Source organism: Perca flavescens, chromosome 13, assembly GCF_004354835.1.
Source record: "Perca flavescens isolate YP-PL-M2 chromosome 13, PFLA_1.0, whole genome shotgun sequence".
NCBI classification, from domain to species: Eukaryota; Metazoa; Chordata; class Actinopteri; order Perciformes; family Percidae; genus Perca; species Perca flavescens.
In genome coordinates this window covers 17200529-17216608 of record NC_041343.1, presented here as the reverse complement: position 1 = coordinate 17216608, position 16080 = coordinate 17200529, and the positions used below count along the sequence as shown (strand labels likewise).

The 16080-nt window shown below is 38.2% G+C and overlaps 1 protein-coding gene across 3 annotated transcripts; it reads left to right on the top strand.

Annotated features, from left to right (window-relative positions):
* The first annotated feature begins 4723 nt into the window (after positions 1 to 4723).
* map3k7cl (map3k7 C-terminal like) lies at positions 4724 to 16034 on the top strand. Of its 3 annotated transcripts, XR_003694124.1 has the most exons (6): positions 4729 to 5237; positions 6042 to 6123; positions 8613 to 8671; positions 10068 to 10183; positions 15104 to 15390; positions 15650 to 16034. XR_003694124.1 is itself a non-coding variant. In XM_028596051.1 (5 exons), the coding sequence occupies exons 2-5, from the start codon at positions 6048 to 6050 to the stop codon at positions 15282 to 15284; spliced, it is 432 nt and encodes a 143-aa protein (XP_028451852.1). In that variant the 5' UTR covers positions 4724 to 5237; positions 6013 to 6047; the 3' UTR covers positions 15285 to 16034. The 3 variants fall into 3 exon arrangements, 2 of the variants coding, with proteins under 2 accessions (XP_028451852.1, XP_028451851.1); XM_028596051.1 differs by having other exon boundaries at positions 4724 to 5237; positions 6013 to 6123; positions 15104 to 16034; XM_028596050.1 differs by having other exon boundaries at positions 15104 to 16034.
* The last annotated feature ends 46 nt before the right edge of the window (positions 16035 to 16080 follow it).

The window sequence follows — 16080 nt, the reverse complement described above, 5'->3', positions numbered from 1 at the left end:
TAAGCTTTTGACCGATTCATGTTTGGCAGCAGTGTGTGCGCATGTTTCTTTGTGTGCCTACTGGCAGGCAGCACAAGTAGCTTCAGAGCGGATTGCTGAGCCAACCCTGGCTAGTAAAAAGAGAGGACCTCTAAGTAAGTCAAGAACACACCTGCTGTTATATTATACCCTTCAAGCTCAAAATCACAAACAGCACCCCCCCCCCCCCCCTCCCTATAAAAAAAACTGAATTATGAAGGGCATTTTCCCACTATTTTATTTATAGACCAAACAATATATCAGCGGATTAATTACAGTATCAGCCTCAATTTTATTTGTATGTGATATCCAATCAGGACCATGGAAGGCAAATTAAACCTTTTTCTTTTTAATTTCAACCTAGTACATTATTGTGATGTTAACCAGACTAAACTAAATACTGAACTCAGCAGGTGTTGTGTTCAGTTGGAATGAAAGCATGCTTTGATAAAGCATGTGATTAATCCAAACCTAGGAAAGTATGGCGGACCTTATGAACACACACACACGTACACACACACACACACAGCCTCACAAACTCACAAATGCTTGTGATCATGATATATCAATGCTGCATGTGCATCAGAGAAAGGATATGATATGGGGAGAAGGAAAGGAGAAATGAGAAGTTTTTATTTTATTTTTATGTTATGCATGAAATTCTCAGTAGGTCAAAGACAATTCCCTTGTCCTTCTGGGAATAACGGTCTTGTTTTTCAATTCAAGGATTTTTTTCTGTTTTCAGTTGTCAAATTTGAAAGCCAGAGGGAAGATCTTGTCTCCCAGTAATGACCGTGGATATGGTAGATGTGTGCAGTTAAAAAAGTAAAAAGCTTCTCTTTAAGTACTTCACAGTCTATTTACATGTGACATTAGCTTGTTAGTTATATAGCTTACCTAAAGGAAGATTTAGGTGCAATATAATTTGTGACAAGATTATGATCCATAGACAGAACGATTATATTAACCATTTATTAACTTTTATTCCCATAAAAAGTTCCAGGAATATGCTTCATCCTTTCAATTAAACCAACCAGATTTTTCCTCAATCTCTGTGAGCTGTCAAATGTTTGCATTCAAACTTTAAATCTGTTATACTCTTTGCTGCTGTCAGCTCAGGCAAAATCGATGCAACCCTCCTCCATCCCATTCTCCTCCAGTTCTCATCATTCCAAGCGCCCAGGCTTCCTCCATCAGAAGCCCCTCTTCACATCACATGCATCCAGATCTTCAGGCTCTTCCTTTATCCCTTCATCACCGACACCAATGTCTAGACTCCATCGGGGGGATTTTCCTATATATCCATGGCCTCTATACCCCTTATAATTTAACATTTGCGATGGAGTCTAATCGCCAAAGACTCTTATTTCACTCTTGAATGAAGTCTCTCCTGATTGAAATAGGTGCTGAAAACGTTTTTTAATAGACATTCAATTTGCCTTTACAGTACTCACGAAAACGGAAGTTTGCTTTTTTACAAATTTAAAGCAGGAAGATCCATTGCCTGACAGCAGTGTATGCAGTATATTTGCCTAAACCTCTGTACTTTAGGTAATCAGAATGAGGGGTGAATATTTTTTCAGCAGCTGCAGCACAATTACCCCTCTGCAGCATGAATACAAAGAGCATCAATTAACATTTTCATTGACATGTCCTGTAAATCTATCTCATTTCCACTGTGTTCTGGGCTCAATGCTACATTTAGAGCTTCTCCAAATCCTCATGATTGTTAATGTCCTCTGAAGCTGACTTAAGGTTAAAATAAATTAATTAGAGAATTTAAGAGTTTACTCATGCTCTTTGTCTATTTGCCAACTCTTTGCCCAACCTTTAAATCTCTTCTCTTTAGCAGCATCAACTTCCTGTCCTTCCTTTGCCCCTTTAGTTTGCACCTGCCTTGTACTCTGTTAGTGGAATGTGTTATTTGAAGCCAGCAATTCAGTATTCCTGACATTTTTTAAATACTACCATCTGTAAAATCTGAATAACATAAATAATATACAGTAATCATTCAACACTAACAATTATCCTGACAATGTCAACATGTCCTAAAGTTGGTCAGAAACTAACTAGTGGAAATGGAAAGAAGAATGTTAATGGAGCACTCTAACCATTAAATCTTAATACAATTCATTATCAATAATGTCAGGACTTTTAAAACTGACCTAGCATTTACCAGCTAATGTGATGACATTTTGAAGAGGATAGAGCAAAATGGATATAATTTTTTCAGTCAGAGGTTTTGTTGTGACATTTCTCTTGGTGGATAGTGTGCATGGGTTTGTGTGCATCCTAAGAGAATTGGACCGAGCTTTTCTTAATCTCTTCATGTAATGAGTTTTCTCTTTTTGGTATTCAGATTAATTCTGGGATTGGTCTCAGTCCAATGTAATAGCGTTTGGTTGTCTCTAATCTTCTAACCCCATAATTCTTAATCAAAACCAAAGGCAGTATATATTTTTTTTTATCATTATCTAATCCTTCACGAATGAGGCCATGGATTACAACTCTGGCCTCGGCTGAGCAGGACTCTCCTCCTTACTAACCTAAGATAACCTCACCTGAACAATGTTCTGCTGTTGGACAATGTTTCTGTCTTCACCTGTGTTCATGTCCCTGTTAGTTTCACCCACAGAAACTATTATTTGTCTCAATGATCCTGAAAAGCCCTGAACCTTGGTGGCGGCGGTAGAGGTAAAAGAGAAATGGGGAAAGATAAAGAAATAGTAGCATAAGTCTGTTTGTGCTGTCAGTTAGAAGGTCAGGGATTATGATCCATACTTCTATACCTCTTGCACAGATGAAGAGAAAGAGATTGAAAGAAAAATCCAGTGACGTCAAGATGGAGAGACCGCTCAAAGAGCCTGTTGTTGACATTTTGGTCCAAAATGGGCGGGCTCTATATTGCCTTTATTGCATTCACTTAAAGGAAAGGTCAGCAAACACAGACAATCTCAATAGGGCTAAATTTGGAGACATTTGCAGGATACACAGCTGCGTTATAGAAATACATTTTACATCAGAGAACTCTTGTACATTTCTTCTAGAATTCTTCTCTATGTACTGTATCTTAAATCTCACATAAAGCCGTCAAACCTGTCAAGTCTGGTTCACATATCCCTTCATGAGGCTTTCAACTGTACATACAGAAGACTCAAATCTAAACTAACTCCACCGTAAAAGAGTGGCAGATGTTTAAGTGTGTCCCATTCATCACAATGAGATGAACAGTCTCTGGGGCTGATAAGGCAGGTCTGTGTCAACAGCCTGTCAATGAAGACAAACGAGGAGGAGGAGGGCTGTTGGAGGTGCAGAGCATCATTTATCTCTCTGTGTCTTTCTTTCTCTCCTACCATCTCATAGCCTGGCTGTAAAATAATTCAGGGGCAATGCTCTCATCTGCTGGTGTGCAGGTGAACTGGCCTCATGGTTATAAAACATCAGAATATTGTAGTAGTAAGTCAAAACATGAGGAAACCCTGAACAGTAATTCTTTTAGAGAACCGCAGGGCTTTTTTTTGCTTTTAGATCCATCTTCAATGGCTTATAAGGTCAGTTCAGCATTATTATTATAATGTTTAGGCCTATTATGAATTCTTGTTGTCATGCACATTCAGCCTATAAACAGACCAGATGGAGGGCAGACTGTTATGCCCTACTCAAGTTTCAAGTTGAGAGTAAATATAAGTTGTTTCTTTTCAGCAACTCTGGACACTTAAGCTCAAATGCAAATCATCGTTACAATAACTCCCCAGATCATTAGCGTTTTTATGAGCAAAGTAAAATAGCCCTTTTTCAGCTTTGTGATGAAGCATTTTTCAGATAATCCAATGTGGTTTTAAATGTTGATTTATCTTAAGAAGTTGGATAATTTCATTTAAATCTCAACCCTGGAATGGACACTTCACTTTATTAAAATAAATCAAAAACACAAAATTTGGTATGTGCTTTTTGCTGAACAGCTACAAGTATCTGTGATGATACAGGAAAAACATCCATGTACATGTTGTATAATCTAAAAGGGGTACTGTAGCAATTTAGTATTGCACCTCCATAAAGTTGGGGCACTTAAGAGACAGATTTAAAAAAGAATGGTCAAAATTGAACCACTAGAGGCAGAGATATCTACAGTATATCTTTAGTCCTATGGGTCAAACTCCAAAAACACAGAATGCTACTCTTCCCATTATTAAATTCAATGGTGTGTTTTCATTAGACCCGTCCTGCCTGGGAAATGCCCAACATATCACTCGCCACACCCACAGGTTGTAAGTCTTTCTGTTAAAAAAAATTAGGTCTGAATCCTGAATCAGGTTGTTTTTTTTTCAGACTAATGGCATTATCAGGGTTATTTTTTCAGACTTAAGAAAGCCTCCTCTCCAGAGCCACAGATAGGCTTATAGTTTTCACAGGCTAAGTAGTACTCTTGTGATGAGTAAACTAACCCATGTGTAAATTCGGTAGTGTCCCTTTAAAAAGTATATATATAAAAAAAAGGTTAAGTGCCTGAATCACAGTAGCCTATGTATTGCAAGAAACTCCCCTTAGGTATAAGTATATCACGTTCGTTAAGGTGTTCTTGCACATAATTGCCAAAACGACCCCCCAAAAGATAAACAGACTGGGATGCTCCATTTCTTTCACCAGAGCTATAATAGCATGAGATGTTCATTCTGAGCAACTGTCTCATTGCCCAGCTATTGCAAAGCCAAAGACCATCCCAGCGGCATGACCGTGTCACTCAAAACAGTGCTGCAGCTATGGGCATTTTTGCGGGCTAAAGTCATGTCATCTGAGACATTTAATTGGGCCCGGGCCGCCACAGGGGGACAGCGGACGGCATTCCTCCACTGCCTGCGCCCTGTTGTGTTGCTCTTCGCCGCGTGGCTGCAGTCTGTGGATAACATGTCCATACCCACGCAAACTTGATCTGCTGGAGACCATATGACTGGCACCATTGTAGTGGACGCCTTGACTATGTTGGAAAACTTTTGAATACAAAACAATATAGTTGGAGTCTCAAGAGGGAAGTGGAGGTCAACTTTTGGATCGATAATTGTGCCATGCAACGGCTGAGAGACGATTTGTGCTTTTTCTGAAGAGACCTCAGCGGTGGTCCGACGGGGAACAGGCAACAATCAATATTGAGGACGTACACTGCTACCTGATTTTAAACTTTATTATACGGAATTTCCTTCGTCGGGCTCGTGCTGCTTCAGGTAACAATGCCCTGTTGGCCCAGATGGGTCATTTTCAGCTAGATAGCCCATATGTAGGCTGTAATAAACTTCATCATTATAGATTTTATAGCTTACAATATGTGCATTATTAGGCTATTCCACCTAATACTGTCATCTTTTGACACTATCAGTACGGATGCTTTGATTCTTCAAAATTTGACCTTTTAATAATTTTCTAACAACTGAGAAAGACATAAATTAAAAAAAGTGCTTATTTGCTGGTGTAGAAGGTTATTGAGGTATGTTATGTGTGAGACAGAGGCTTTACCGGGGTTAAAGTAGGCAAATGCCCTGATATAAAAAGCCTGTACACCTACATTGGAGAGGGGCATGCAAAACCCAGACCTAAGAGCCAGTCTGTCAAAGATCCCTAATTATTTACAGTAATCCTACTGCAACTCTAAATACATGATGAAATTGGTGTGTGTGTGTGTGTGTGTGTGTGTGTGTGTGTGTGTGTGTATGTGTATGTGTGTGTGTGGGTGGGTGGGTGTGTTCATAAGGTCCACCATACTTTCCTAGGTTTGGATTAATCACATGCTTTATCAAAGCATGCTTTCATTCCAACTGGAACACAACACCTGCTGAGTTCAGTATTTAGTTTAGTCTGGTTAACATCACAATAATGTACTAGGTTGAAATTAAAAAAAATGGTTTACTTAGCTTTCCATGTCTGATTGGATACCACATACAGATACAATTATTATTATATCATTACTCTTCTTTCATGAGACCCCTTTGATTGTGCTAACAGCTCTGTTTTGTGCCTGTGGCCTCATGAAGGGATAAATGATCACCTCAACCAGAAGAGTGTCTCCTGATAAATCTGAAGTTAGAATCGCCTTCAGCCTTGACGACACATCAGGTAAACACACACACGCACTTACAAAGTGCGCGCGCGCGCACACACACACACACACACACACACACACACACACACACACACACACACACACACACACACACACACACACATACTGCAGTCATCCACACACACCATGCGCTCACCTCACACACAAATGCCCACCCCACACGCACCTGTGTCACAGCATTTAAAAACATGATGGTAACAAATTATTTTAAGTTACACCTATTACTCATTTGATCATTTAACACCTGATATTGCATGGAGCTCTACTCTCACTGCATTTCCAGTATGTGTGGAACACATGCACGACATTCCTCCCTCCAAAACAGACCAGCAACCCCCCCTTACATCCTATCACTTTAACTGTGCTCATTCTTCTAAGACATGCTCCCTCTACTTCAGTAGGATCACAGCATTTAAAACCCAACCACATGTGCATGTGCGCAGCTGTGCGCTTGCAAAACGCACATGTACTATATGCCTATATGCACCCATACAAGCGATTGCAAAACCTTTTACAGTGACCAGCATTGTATAGTTCTTTAATCTTCAATCAAAGGTCAAAGGTCTACCCTACCTATGGTGCAAGGTACTGTCTATCAGGATGTTTTACTGCAGTGGGGCCAGGCACTGGGACAGCAGCTGCACCTATGCAATGGCAGAGTCAGGTTTCCCCTCTAATACTAACAGTGTCTCGCTGCCTGATTCACTGTTCAGCTTTTAGAACACTGGCCTATATTTATAAGCAGTTAACACTTCCAGTCCTACTCCACCCATCTCTGATCCCCCTTGTCTTTCTCTTAGGAAGTGAGATGAAGGGCTGTAGCAGGAACGACACTCAAATCCCACTCTGAGCAATGATTCATTGAACTCCATGACATTCTGCTTGTCATTCGCACAATGGCAACATGTCCTCTTACTAAATTGCCTTTTCATTTTCTTAATCATTCATATTGCTGTTCTTTTGTTTCTAGCTTGCTTTTTCTTTCAGCCTCAACCATCTATTTGCATGGAGTTAAGTTTCACCTCACTTTCCAGTGAGTTTTGTTTTTGTCTAATTGTGCACTGGTTCATTTTTTGATAAATCTTAAGGATCAAAGTAACTGCACAGGGCCTGCTTTATTTGTATGCTTACATGCCTTGTTTTAGTTTTAGATGTAGCTTCCAGGCACAATCTGACCCTACCCTCCTAAATCAAATTTGGGACATTCCCTAGACGATCATGTTGTTGCCTTTTTGAACTTGTGTTTCTCAGCAGGGGGACTAAGACCTGTGCTCCATCTAGGGATCATGCTCTAGGGCTTTCATGACTTAATACCAGACATAGTTATAACCCCACACTGTGTCAATCCTAAGCATGAGAACTGTATTTATTCCACATCATAATTGGCCCCATGGCTGCAGGCTGGCACACTGATACTTCTGCTTTTAGAAGGTTGCATCATCACAGGATTCTCCACATGTGTTCCACAACTCCAGGGGGACATTACTGGCGAGGCAGAGGCTGGTGTAGACAACCTGTCGGTTTCTGTCTGTCTGTCTGTCTGTCTGCCTGTCTGTCTGTCTGGATCCGTCTCTGGCCATACATGTGGCCTGTCTATTCTTTCTGTCTACTGTGTTTGTCTGTTTGTGTTCTAACCTGCATGTCTTTCAGTGTGACAACTCATTACTGCTGTACAGTAAGAGGACATGGCTCATTTATAAGTGTAGCACTGTGTTGCTATGTTGTGGTGTCATACTTTATAAGAGGCCCCTATTGTGTTTCATTTTGGTCCATTTTATGAGGTGGAGAAAGGCATTAACGCAACTGCCTGTAGGACAAGTCACTTGGCTGTACATCAAGAACATTCAGCAAAGTTAATAAAATAAAAGCTGAGTTGACTTTTCATCAGACAATTGAAGCTTGGAGATTATCTATCATAATAAAGATTTTATTTTTTATTTTTTAATGCTAAAGAGAAACCTTAGTCATTTTCTACAGAATCTACATTTAAAATAATAATAATATTCATTATTAATAATCATCTCATCACAGAGTACTTAGATGGAAGGAAGGAAATCAATCAGAGAATGTGTGGTGGAAAGTACAATAAGTACTTTTCCTCAAGTACTGTACTTAAGTAAAGTTTTGAGGTACTTACTTTACTGAAGTATTTTTGTATTTTGCTACTTTATACTTCGCTGCATTTATCTGTAAAGTAGTTACTAGTAATGTTAAGCTTTTATACAAAACAATAATGATCATCTGATGCATCAGATGTATTGTTATAGATTAGAATACTCACACCACTGCAGGATACATACAGTATGGTTGGGAAAATGGTCAGCAGTAAAGCATATGCAATTTGTAGTAATGCATAATCATCAAAATAGTATGTTAAATCATGTATCATTAACCAATATACTATATTCTGTTTTGATATGTCAGTATATGTCAATCATTATACTGATTGTTCATGTCTGAATAATGTGTTATTTTTAAATAGATGCAAAAGATGTGGAGGACGTCCCTCAGACTTTCCCGGATCTTGAACAGCGACTACAGGTATACAGTACTACTATACTAGTACATACTGTAGCATCACATTGCATTGAACACACACTTTTGTATTGTTGGCAGAGCAGCAAAAGAGTGGAGAAGCAGAGTATAGAAGAGATGGCAATGATTTTAAATCCACAATGCTGAAGAAAAATAGCATTATGTGCCTTTTAAAGGAAAACTCTGCACTATAATGCTATTAACATTTTGCATTTCACGTCTGGCTCTGTTTTGTGGCTTAATGCTACATTTTTCTAATGGATTGTCAAACAATGCAATGTCAACAAATTCCTTCTTTTATATATACTGTATTTTGACTTTGAACATTTTTGCTTTGTTAATATTACTATTGATGTCATTATTGCTCTCTCTACTTACCGTCTAACTAATTCACAACTGAAGGCCAGGCCAGAGAAATCATTGTCAACCTACTAAAACAAAGTAGTGCAATGTTCCTCTAAAGCTCTGTTCTGTTTAGGTTAGAAGCATTCAAGTCTGTACATCGGGAGAAGCTTGGGTTTAGTTTATCAACCCTGTAGATCAATGTCTTCACACTGTGCGCTCAATCTGCTATTAGTGTTGTCATTGAATTATCCTTCAACGAGTGCCAGTGCCAGGGTCACATACATGTTAGAGTATCAAATGAGAACAGTAGTTGCAGGCCAATGATAGCTGTCATACGCTATACTACAGGCTGATAGAGATTTCTTTTTCGTTCCCATTTTTTTTCTTATATAAATAAAATTAGCATATTATATATCTATATATATTCATATTCAATTTATAGAATGGTAAATGTTTTTTGTTTTTGTGACGTTGACACGATTTAAACACGGAATATTCAGATCTGGTGTCAGACATGTTACCATAGCGTCATACAGTCTCCCTCTGTGAAATAAAGCATTTATAGGTTTCATACAAGTTATATAAAGACAAGTCAGTTCAGCTTTCACTTGTTGTCCTCAAGCACAGCAATCTCATGTTTCACCAGTAATGAATTTATTGGATATTCATTCTTTCAAAGCATGTAACAGCAGTGCTACTGGGGCAATGTGGGAAAGCTTAGAGGGTCACCAAACTAATAGGAATTAGCCTTTTAGCAGCCATTTAGCATAAGGTTTAATAATAAACAATGCCAGCAAAAAGGGAATTTGCTTTGAAGCATTTTTAAAGCTTTCAAGTTAGAATGTGCTGTTCCGGGTTTGTACATAGTGTTGCTTGTGTGATATAATCTGTTTAATATTTATATATATATTATAATAGATTGTATTTTTAGCATTATTTTATTATATGATATATTATATTTATTATATTATTATATATATTCAATTTTTTTTGTTTTGCTTAGTCATAAACTAATACATCTCTCTGACGTCACATATCTCTCTCTGACCTCTTGCAGCCAGTGTCCCCCTGTGTGTCTCTGAGAGAAAGTGTTCAGGTGTACAAGGAGCACTGCAGGATGGCGAGAGAGTTCCACCAGGTCAAACATGAGATCGCTGTGCTTGAGGACCGCAAGTGAGTCCCTGTAAATGCCTTCTTTTTTTTTAAAACTCAACGGGAGCTCTTTTGGTGCAATGGTAGCACGTCTGATCAGAAGGTTGTGCCTTAAATCACGTCCGGTGTCACTGCTTGGATCAGAAGAAAACACATCTAGTCTTACTGTATATACTGGTGGCTTTGCCTGTAGTCTTCTTGGCATATTGAAACGTTTAAATATCCACTGTAAAGTACCATTGATTCAGGGAGAACAAACAAGATTGAGTTATAATAATTATAATAATAATGTATTGTAATATAGGCTGTGTATAAATGTTTGGAACATACAGTAAATCTAAATTTAGAAATTAAATTTCCTACTAAAACACAACCCTTAAACACTTTTTTGGATCAAAATGTCCACCAGATGGCACCTGTTAATAGCTTTTATTCAGCAGCATGTAATCTACTGAGACCATTTTCATTAAGATGTCAACAAACAGCTGGTAATGTATGACTTTAATTTCAGATGTATTTTCTTTACAAGGCCACTTCTGTAATTACTTTTGGATCAGAAACAAAATCCAGCAAGGGTGTTGTATACAGGGATGTGAAGGTTACATTGTACAATGGGTTTCTGGGTTAGATTGGGCATCATACTGTATTTGAGAAAAGTAGCACCTTTGCTAGGGTGGATATTACACTAACTGCAACCCTTGCCAGGTGTAATTGAGTGAGACCTGCTGTATGCTTTAATGCACATATGTACTGTGTTTGCTTGCTGCACATAAACAGGCGTCTATAATAACACACACACACACACACACACACACACACACATACACACAGTGCACACTGTCCCCTGTGCCCTCAGCAGCTGTGGGTAGTCTTAGCAGTAGGATTTTCAAGGCCCTCACCACCACACCTACACACACACACACACACACACACACAGACACGCACACACACACAACCTACACCACTTGGCAGCTCCTAAATAGAGAACAGGCATGCAGACTCTGATGGAATGAGTATAGCCTTGAGTTTAGATAAGAACATGATGAGTCAGGCTGATACAAACTCTTGGTTCTCTCTTTTCACGCTGCTGCTAACCATCCACTAACACATACACACACAAAGTCAAATTTACACTTACAGTTTTTTCCGATTGCTAAACGACAGTGGGCACAACTGGGGTCACATGTGCAAAACTCAAACTACAGTTTGCACTACGAACAGTCACCTGAGCTAAACAGTTCACATCACCTGCAAAACAGGCTCAGTGCAGACAAACACTATGCACAAGCCTCACTGAGATAACACACACACTCACTCAGAACACACTGAGAGTAAAAATACTAGCATCAAACACCAATACACAAATTACAAACTTTTTCATCTTTAGAGTTTGAACAATTTGAGTGACTTGACACTACTCAATAGTTTAAAAAATATAGATTGTATAGCATACCAATTTGTACATAAGGTAAAAAAGAAGGAATGAAAATCAGCAGTTTTCTTCAATAAAGTATTTTGTCTCTAGTAATTTATGGAATTACTGGGGGAAAAAAACTAAAAGGTACATACGTAACAGTACCAAAGAATAGTGTGACTAATCCTGCCTCGCTCCAGCATCATGTGACAAGTTTTCTTCATCACATTGGATGTCTGCATCATCTCTAAATACTAATGAATCTGGTGTTTCTATTGCTTTCACCGCCATTACTTTCTGAAAAACAGTAAGAACACAGTTTTACTATTGTAAAGATAGTGTTTTTCACTTTTTTTTATAGCTGTGTATATAACCTCAGACATCTTACCTGGACATATTGGTATCTTTGCTCTTTTACCTGTTTCTCTCAAATGGTACAGTGTATAATTGTTTCATTCTTATTTGGTGTTTGTATACAAAAAAAAGGCTTTCTGAGCTTTCTCTATATAAATACCATATATGTTCACTAACTAGTCTAAAACAAGACACCTGCTTAGGCTTTCAGCTAAAATTCCAATCAGCAGTGTTTGATAGGCACCAGACTGAAATCTATTCTGTTTTGAATGCGTGGTTTACAGTTTTGACAGCAGTGTGTTAGCATTTGAACAAAGTGCTGTAAATCTACAGTGTTGTGCACGTTGTGGTTAAAGTCATGGGATAAGTGAGTAAAGTTTTGAAAACTGTGTTCAAGCAATGAAAAACGAACTAGAGTTTGGTCCACATGAACTGCTGCTGTGCAGACTGTAGTTAGCGTTTTGCACATGTGACTCCAGTTGTGCCCACTGTCGTTCAGCAATCGAAAAAAACTGTAAAGTAAAGTAAGACACAACTAGACAGAAGTGAAGGCAATGCAACAAATGTTGCTTTTACGACGATACTAAACATACCATATAAGGTATCACTGATACTATTACTTCATTAATTAGAACAGTGAATATATTTCTGTGGAAGAGTGGATATTTTCATATTTTCTGCTATTGCTCAATCATTAACATGCATGTCTGTTAATTTACCATTAACAGACATGCATGATACAATGAAAGTTTGTACTTCCCATATGATTACACACAGTAAGGTAGGAGAGTTTCAGGTGACGACAACAGGAACAACACTTTAACACACTGCAGAGGGATTTTCCAAAATTCACCCAATCTGCTTTTTATCAGTATTAAACAAGTAGCATTCATCTGTATGGTGGATTTTAAATCTTACAACTATCCAGTTTTTCAGTGCAATCTGTCAGGCAATGCCAGATGAACAGAATTTTATTCCACCAGAATAGGGTCAACAAAGATGTTGATTTTCTCAAAGTTGGCCAAAGTGGAATAAATGAGTTTTAGAAAACCACCTTCAAAAAACATTGACTCAGACATTGATTTTAGGCCTAATGTAGTTATAATTAATTTAATATGGTTATATATCTTTTAAACCAGTGGTGTATGAAATGTTGTTTTACATTCCATTTTTTTCAGATCTTTACAAATTTTGGTGCACAGAAAAGACAAAACAAACAAATGTGGTAGTATATTACTTTTCATTGACTAAGAAATAAAAGTGTTTTGTACAATTTCTATCTATATCCTCCATATATCCGGATGTATTCTTTTGGACTGAAAAAGACCTCTTCTTTTTTTTCAGGATCACTCTGTCACACAAACATGCATACATACCCCCAGACACGTATGCACATGCAGGTTTCAACTTGCTTCTAATAAAGAAAAAAGAAAGTCAGCATAAAAGTAATGTATCCAAATTACTAATCTTTTACTCTAAATCATACTGCGTTTTGCTTGTATTTGAAAACTCTGTGGTTTAAAAGCTGCACTTTATTGAACACAATCATGTAACCCAAAAAAACAGTGAAATCATGTGCGATTGCAAAAGGAACCACATGCCTTCCCTTTCTGTTTTGTGTGTGTCATAAAGTAAAAAAATAAAATATATATGCTTACCAACTCAGATGGAATTACAAGTCTTAGGGAAATGTGTCAAAACAGATTGTTTATTAGTAGATACACAAGATAAGATTAGATAATATCAAAGTTTCCACTAAGCAGTTATGTCTATTTGTATTACTGCTTCTTAAAAGTAGATCTGGTTTATGAGGAAATTAATTGTCTGAACATGGTTTCATAGGTATTTGGAAAAGATGATTTTAAAATGAATAGGCCATTGTAATCAGCCGCTGAATTATTGAGAAAATCTGATTTTGGACTCAACAAGTTCAATTTCTCAATAAATAAAAGCTTGATGTATTTTTACTAAAAGTTAATTCAAACAAACACTAGAAGCAAGATTTAAAGAGTTCATACCCATGAAATGTGTGTGAATTTAACACAAAGAAATTAAGGGTTAGTCCTTTAAATCATTTTATATTGCAACCTCCATTAAAAAAAAAAAAACAGTAGTCATTTTCTGTAATAATTATGTCATTAAAGTTCTACAGACAGCCTGTATTGTAGAAGAGAGAATTCTGTTCTTCCTTGTTGATGCTGCTTTTATGTGACTTGGCACTTAGCAGGTGTCATACAACACTGACATTCACACACTCTCAGACGTGAGTCCATGGGACACACGTACACATACATACGCGCTTCTGTGCTTACACTGCCTTTCAAAGTCCAAAGGCTGATTTCTTCTCAGAGTGTAAAAGCCAGAGTGTTTGCCAGGCAAAGTCAGGTCATCCTGCTTAAACCAGAGCTACTGCAGTCATTCAACTCGAATGGCTTCATTGGGAAACATAGTTGGGATGGAGGGGGGATGTTTATGTTTATATGTTTATGTTATTCATTGCGTCATATGCATACTGTACAAGTGTTCAGCCCACATGGACTTACAGGACACCAAACATTTGAGTGGAGAAACTTTTGTCAGACAAGAACATAGCCTCTTACATATAACACTACATTGCAAACAACTTTGTCTTCTTCACAGAGATTTTTTAACTTTGGTGAAATTCTGCTGCACATACGCCTCTACACTGTTGCTGCTTTTCATTAGCCAATATGTTCGTAATAAAGGTTTATACCAAACATCAGCACACCATATTGCACACCAAATGTCTTATTCACCTATTTCAGAGCGCTTAGCTTTGTTGCCCAACAGCAAGCAGGATCAATGTTTTTTTTAGCACTTCCTGTAAGTTTGCATTGTTGCCATGTTTATTTTTGGTATCTTTGGTTTCTCCAGAGAGCTGGAGAACCTAAATTGAAAGGTATGAATGTCTGCATATCTCTGAACTGGGAACCTGTTATGGCTGTTTCCCTGCCTCCGTGTGTGCTTGGACAGTGTCCATCTTTTCACAACTGAAGATTAAGCAGGAAGAGATAAAAAACAAAAATGACCCAACACTCAATTCATTGTAGAATTTGGAGAAATACTTTACTGTTTTATGCATTTGTATGTGATAAAATTAGAGTAAAAATATGCATCTGCTGCTTAATTCTTTATCTCACTCATCTACTTAGGCGTAAGTTGCTGGCAGAGCTGGTGGAGGATGAGGAGGTTGCCATAGAGATCGCCCGTCTAGAGGAAGAGTTTCGGCATCTAACGGAGGAGAACCGGACCTTGATGACTGTCCACAACGAGCGCGCTCAGCAGTTAGAGAGGCTCTGTGTGACCAATCAAACGACGCAGGACTCCTCGTGACCTCTGACCTCTACAGAATCTGAGGCCTCCAAACATCCAGCTGTCGCCAGACCGGGAAACCAAGCAGAAATAAAGGCTCAGCTAGTACTCATTCTACACAACTACAGTCAGTGAATCAGCTAATTACACAGAAAGACGTCGTGTTTATTCATGTCTGAGTCATTTGAATCACAGACGTACTGTGGTCATCAGTTTGAAGCTGTTGTAGTGATTCTACCAAGCTATGACACAAAGCCACTTTTCTGGGTTTTGTTATTATGTGATCTTGCAGAACTTTCCTGGTTGCCATTGAATTACCTCACAGTATATATTTATACAATGTCAGCTGCTGTGAATGTGACCAGATATTCTGATATCTGTCTCAGGTCCTGTGGAGACTCAGATCTTTTACCTGAGGTCTGTGGAGGGAGCCAATGGGAGTATGATGTGGTCCAAATTTTGTAGTTTGAGGAGTGCTCCCCCTCCCTTCCCCGACAGCTGCTCGTCAAGTTCCTGTTATGATAAAAAAAAAAAGGAAATGAGACAAGTGTTTAACACAGTGTCAGGGATCTGGAAATTATATCCATTTGTGAGGAACAGCAAAAGAAGAAGGGTGATTATCTATTTCACAATAATTATCTGCTGTGACACAACACTGTAAGAGTTGTAAATGTTTTTTGATGTAGCGTGTCACACACCTGTAGAAGGGGAAGTATACAACAAGATAAATTGTTGCTTATCGTCCTCGTCTATTAATAAAATGTATTTTAATTTTATCACCAGCATCAGTTCCTTAGTTTCATTTCTCCAAGCCGGT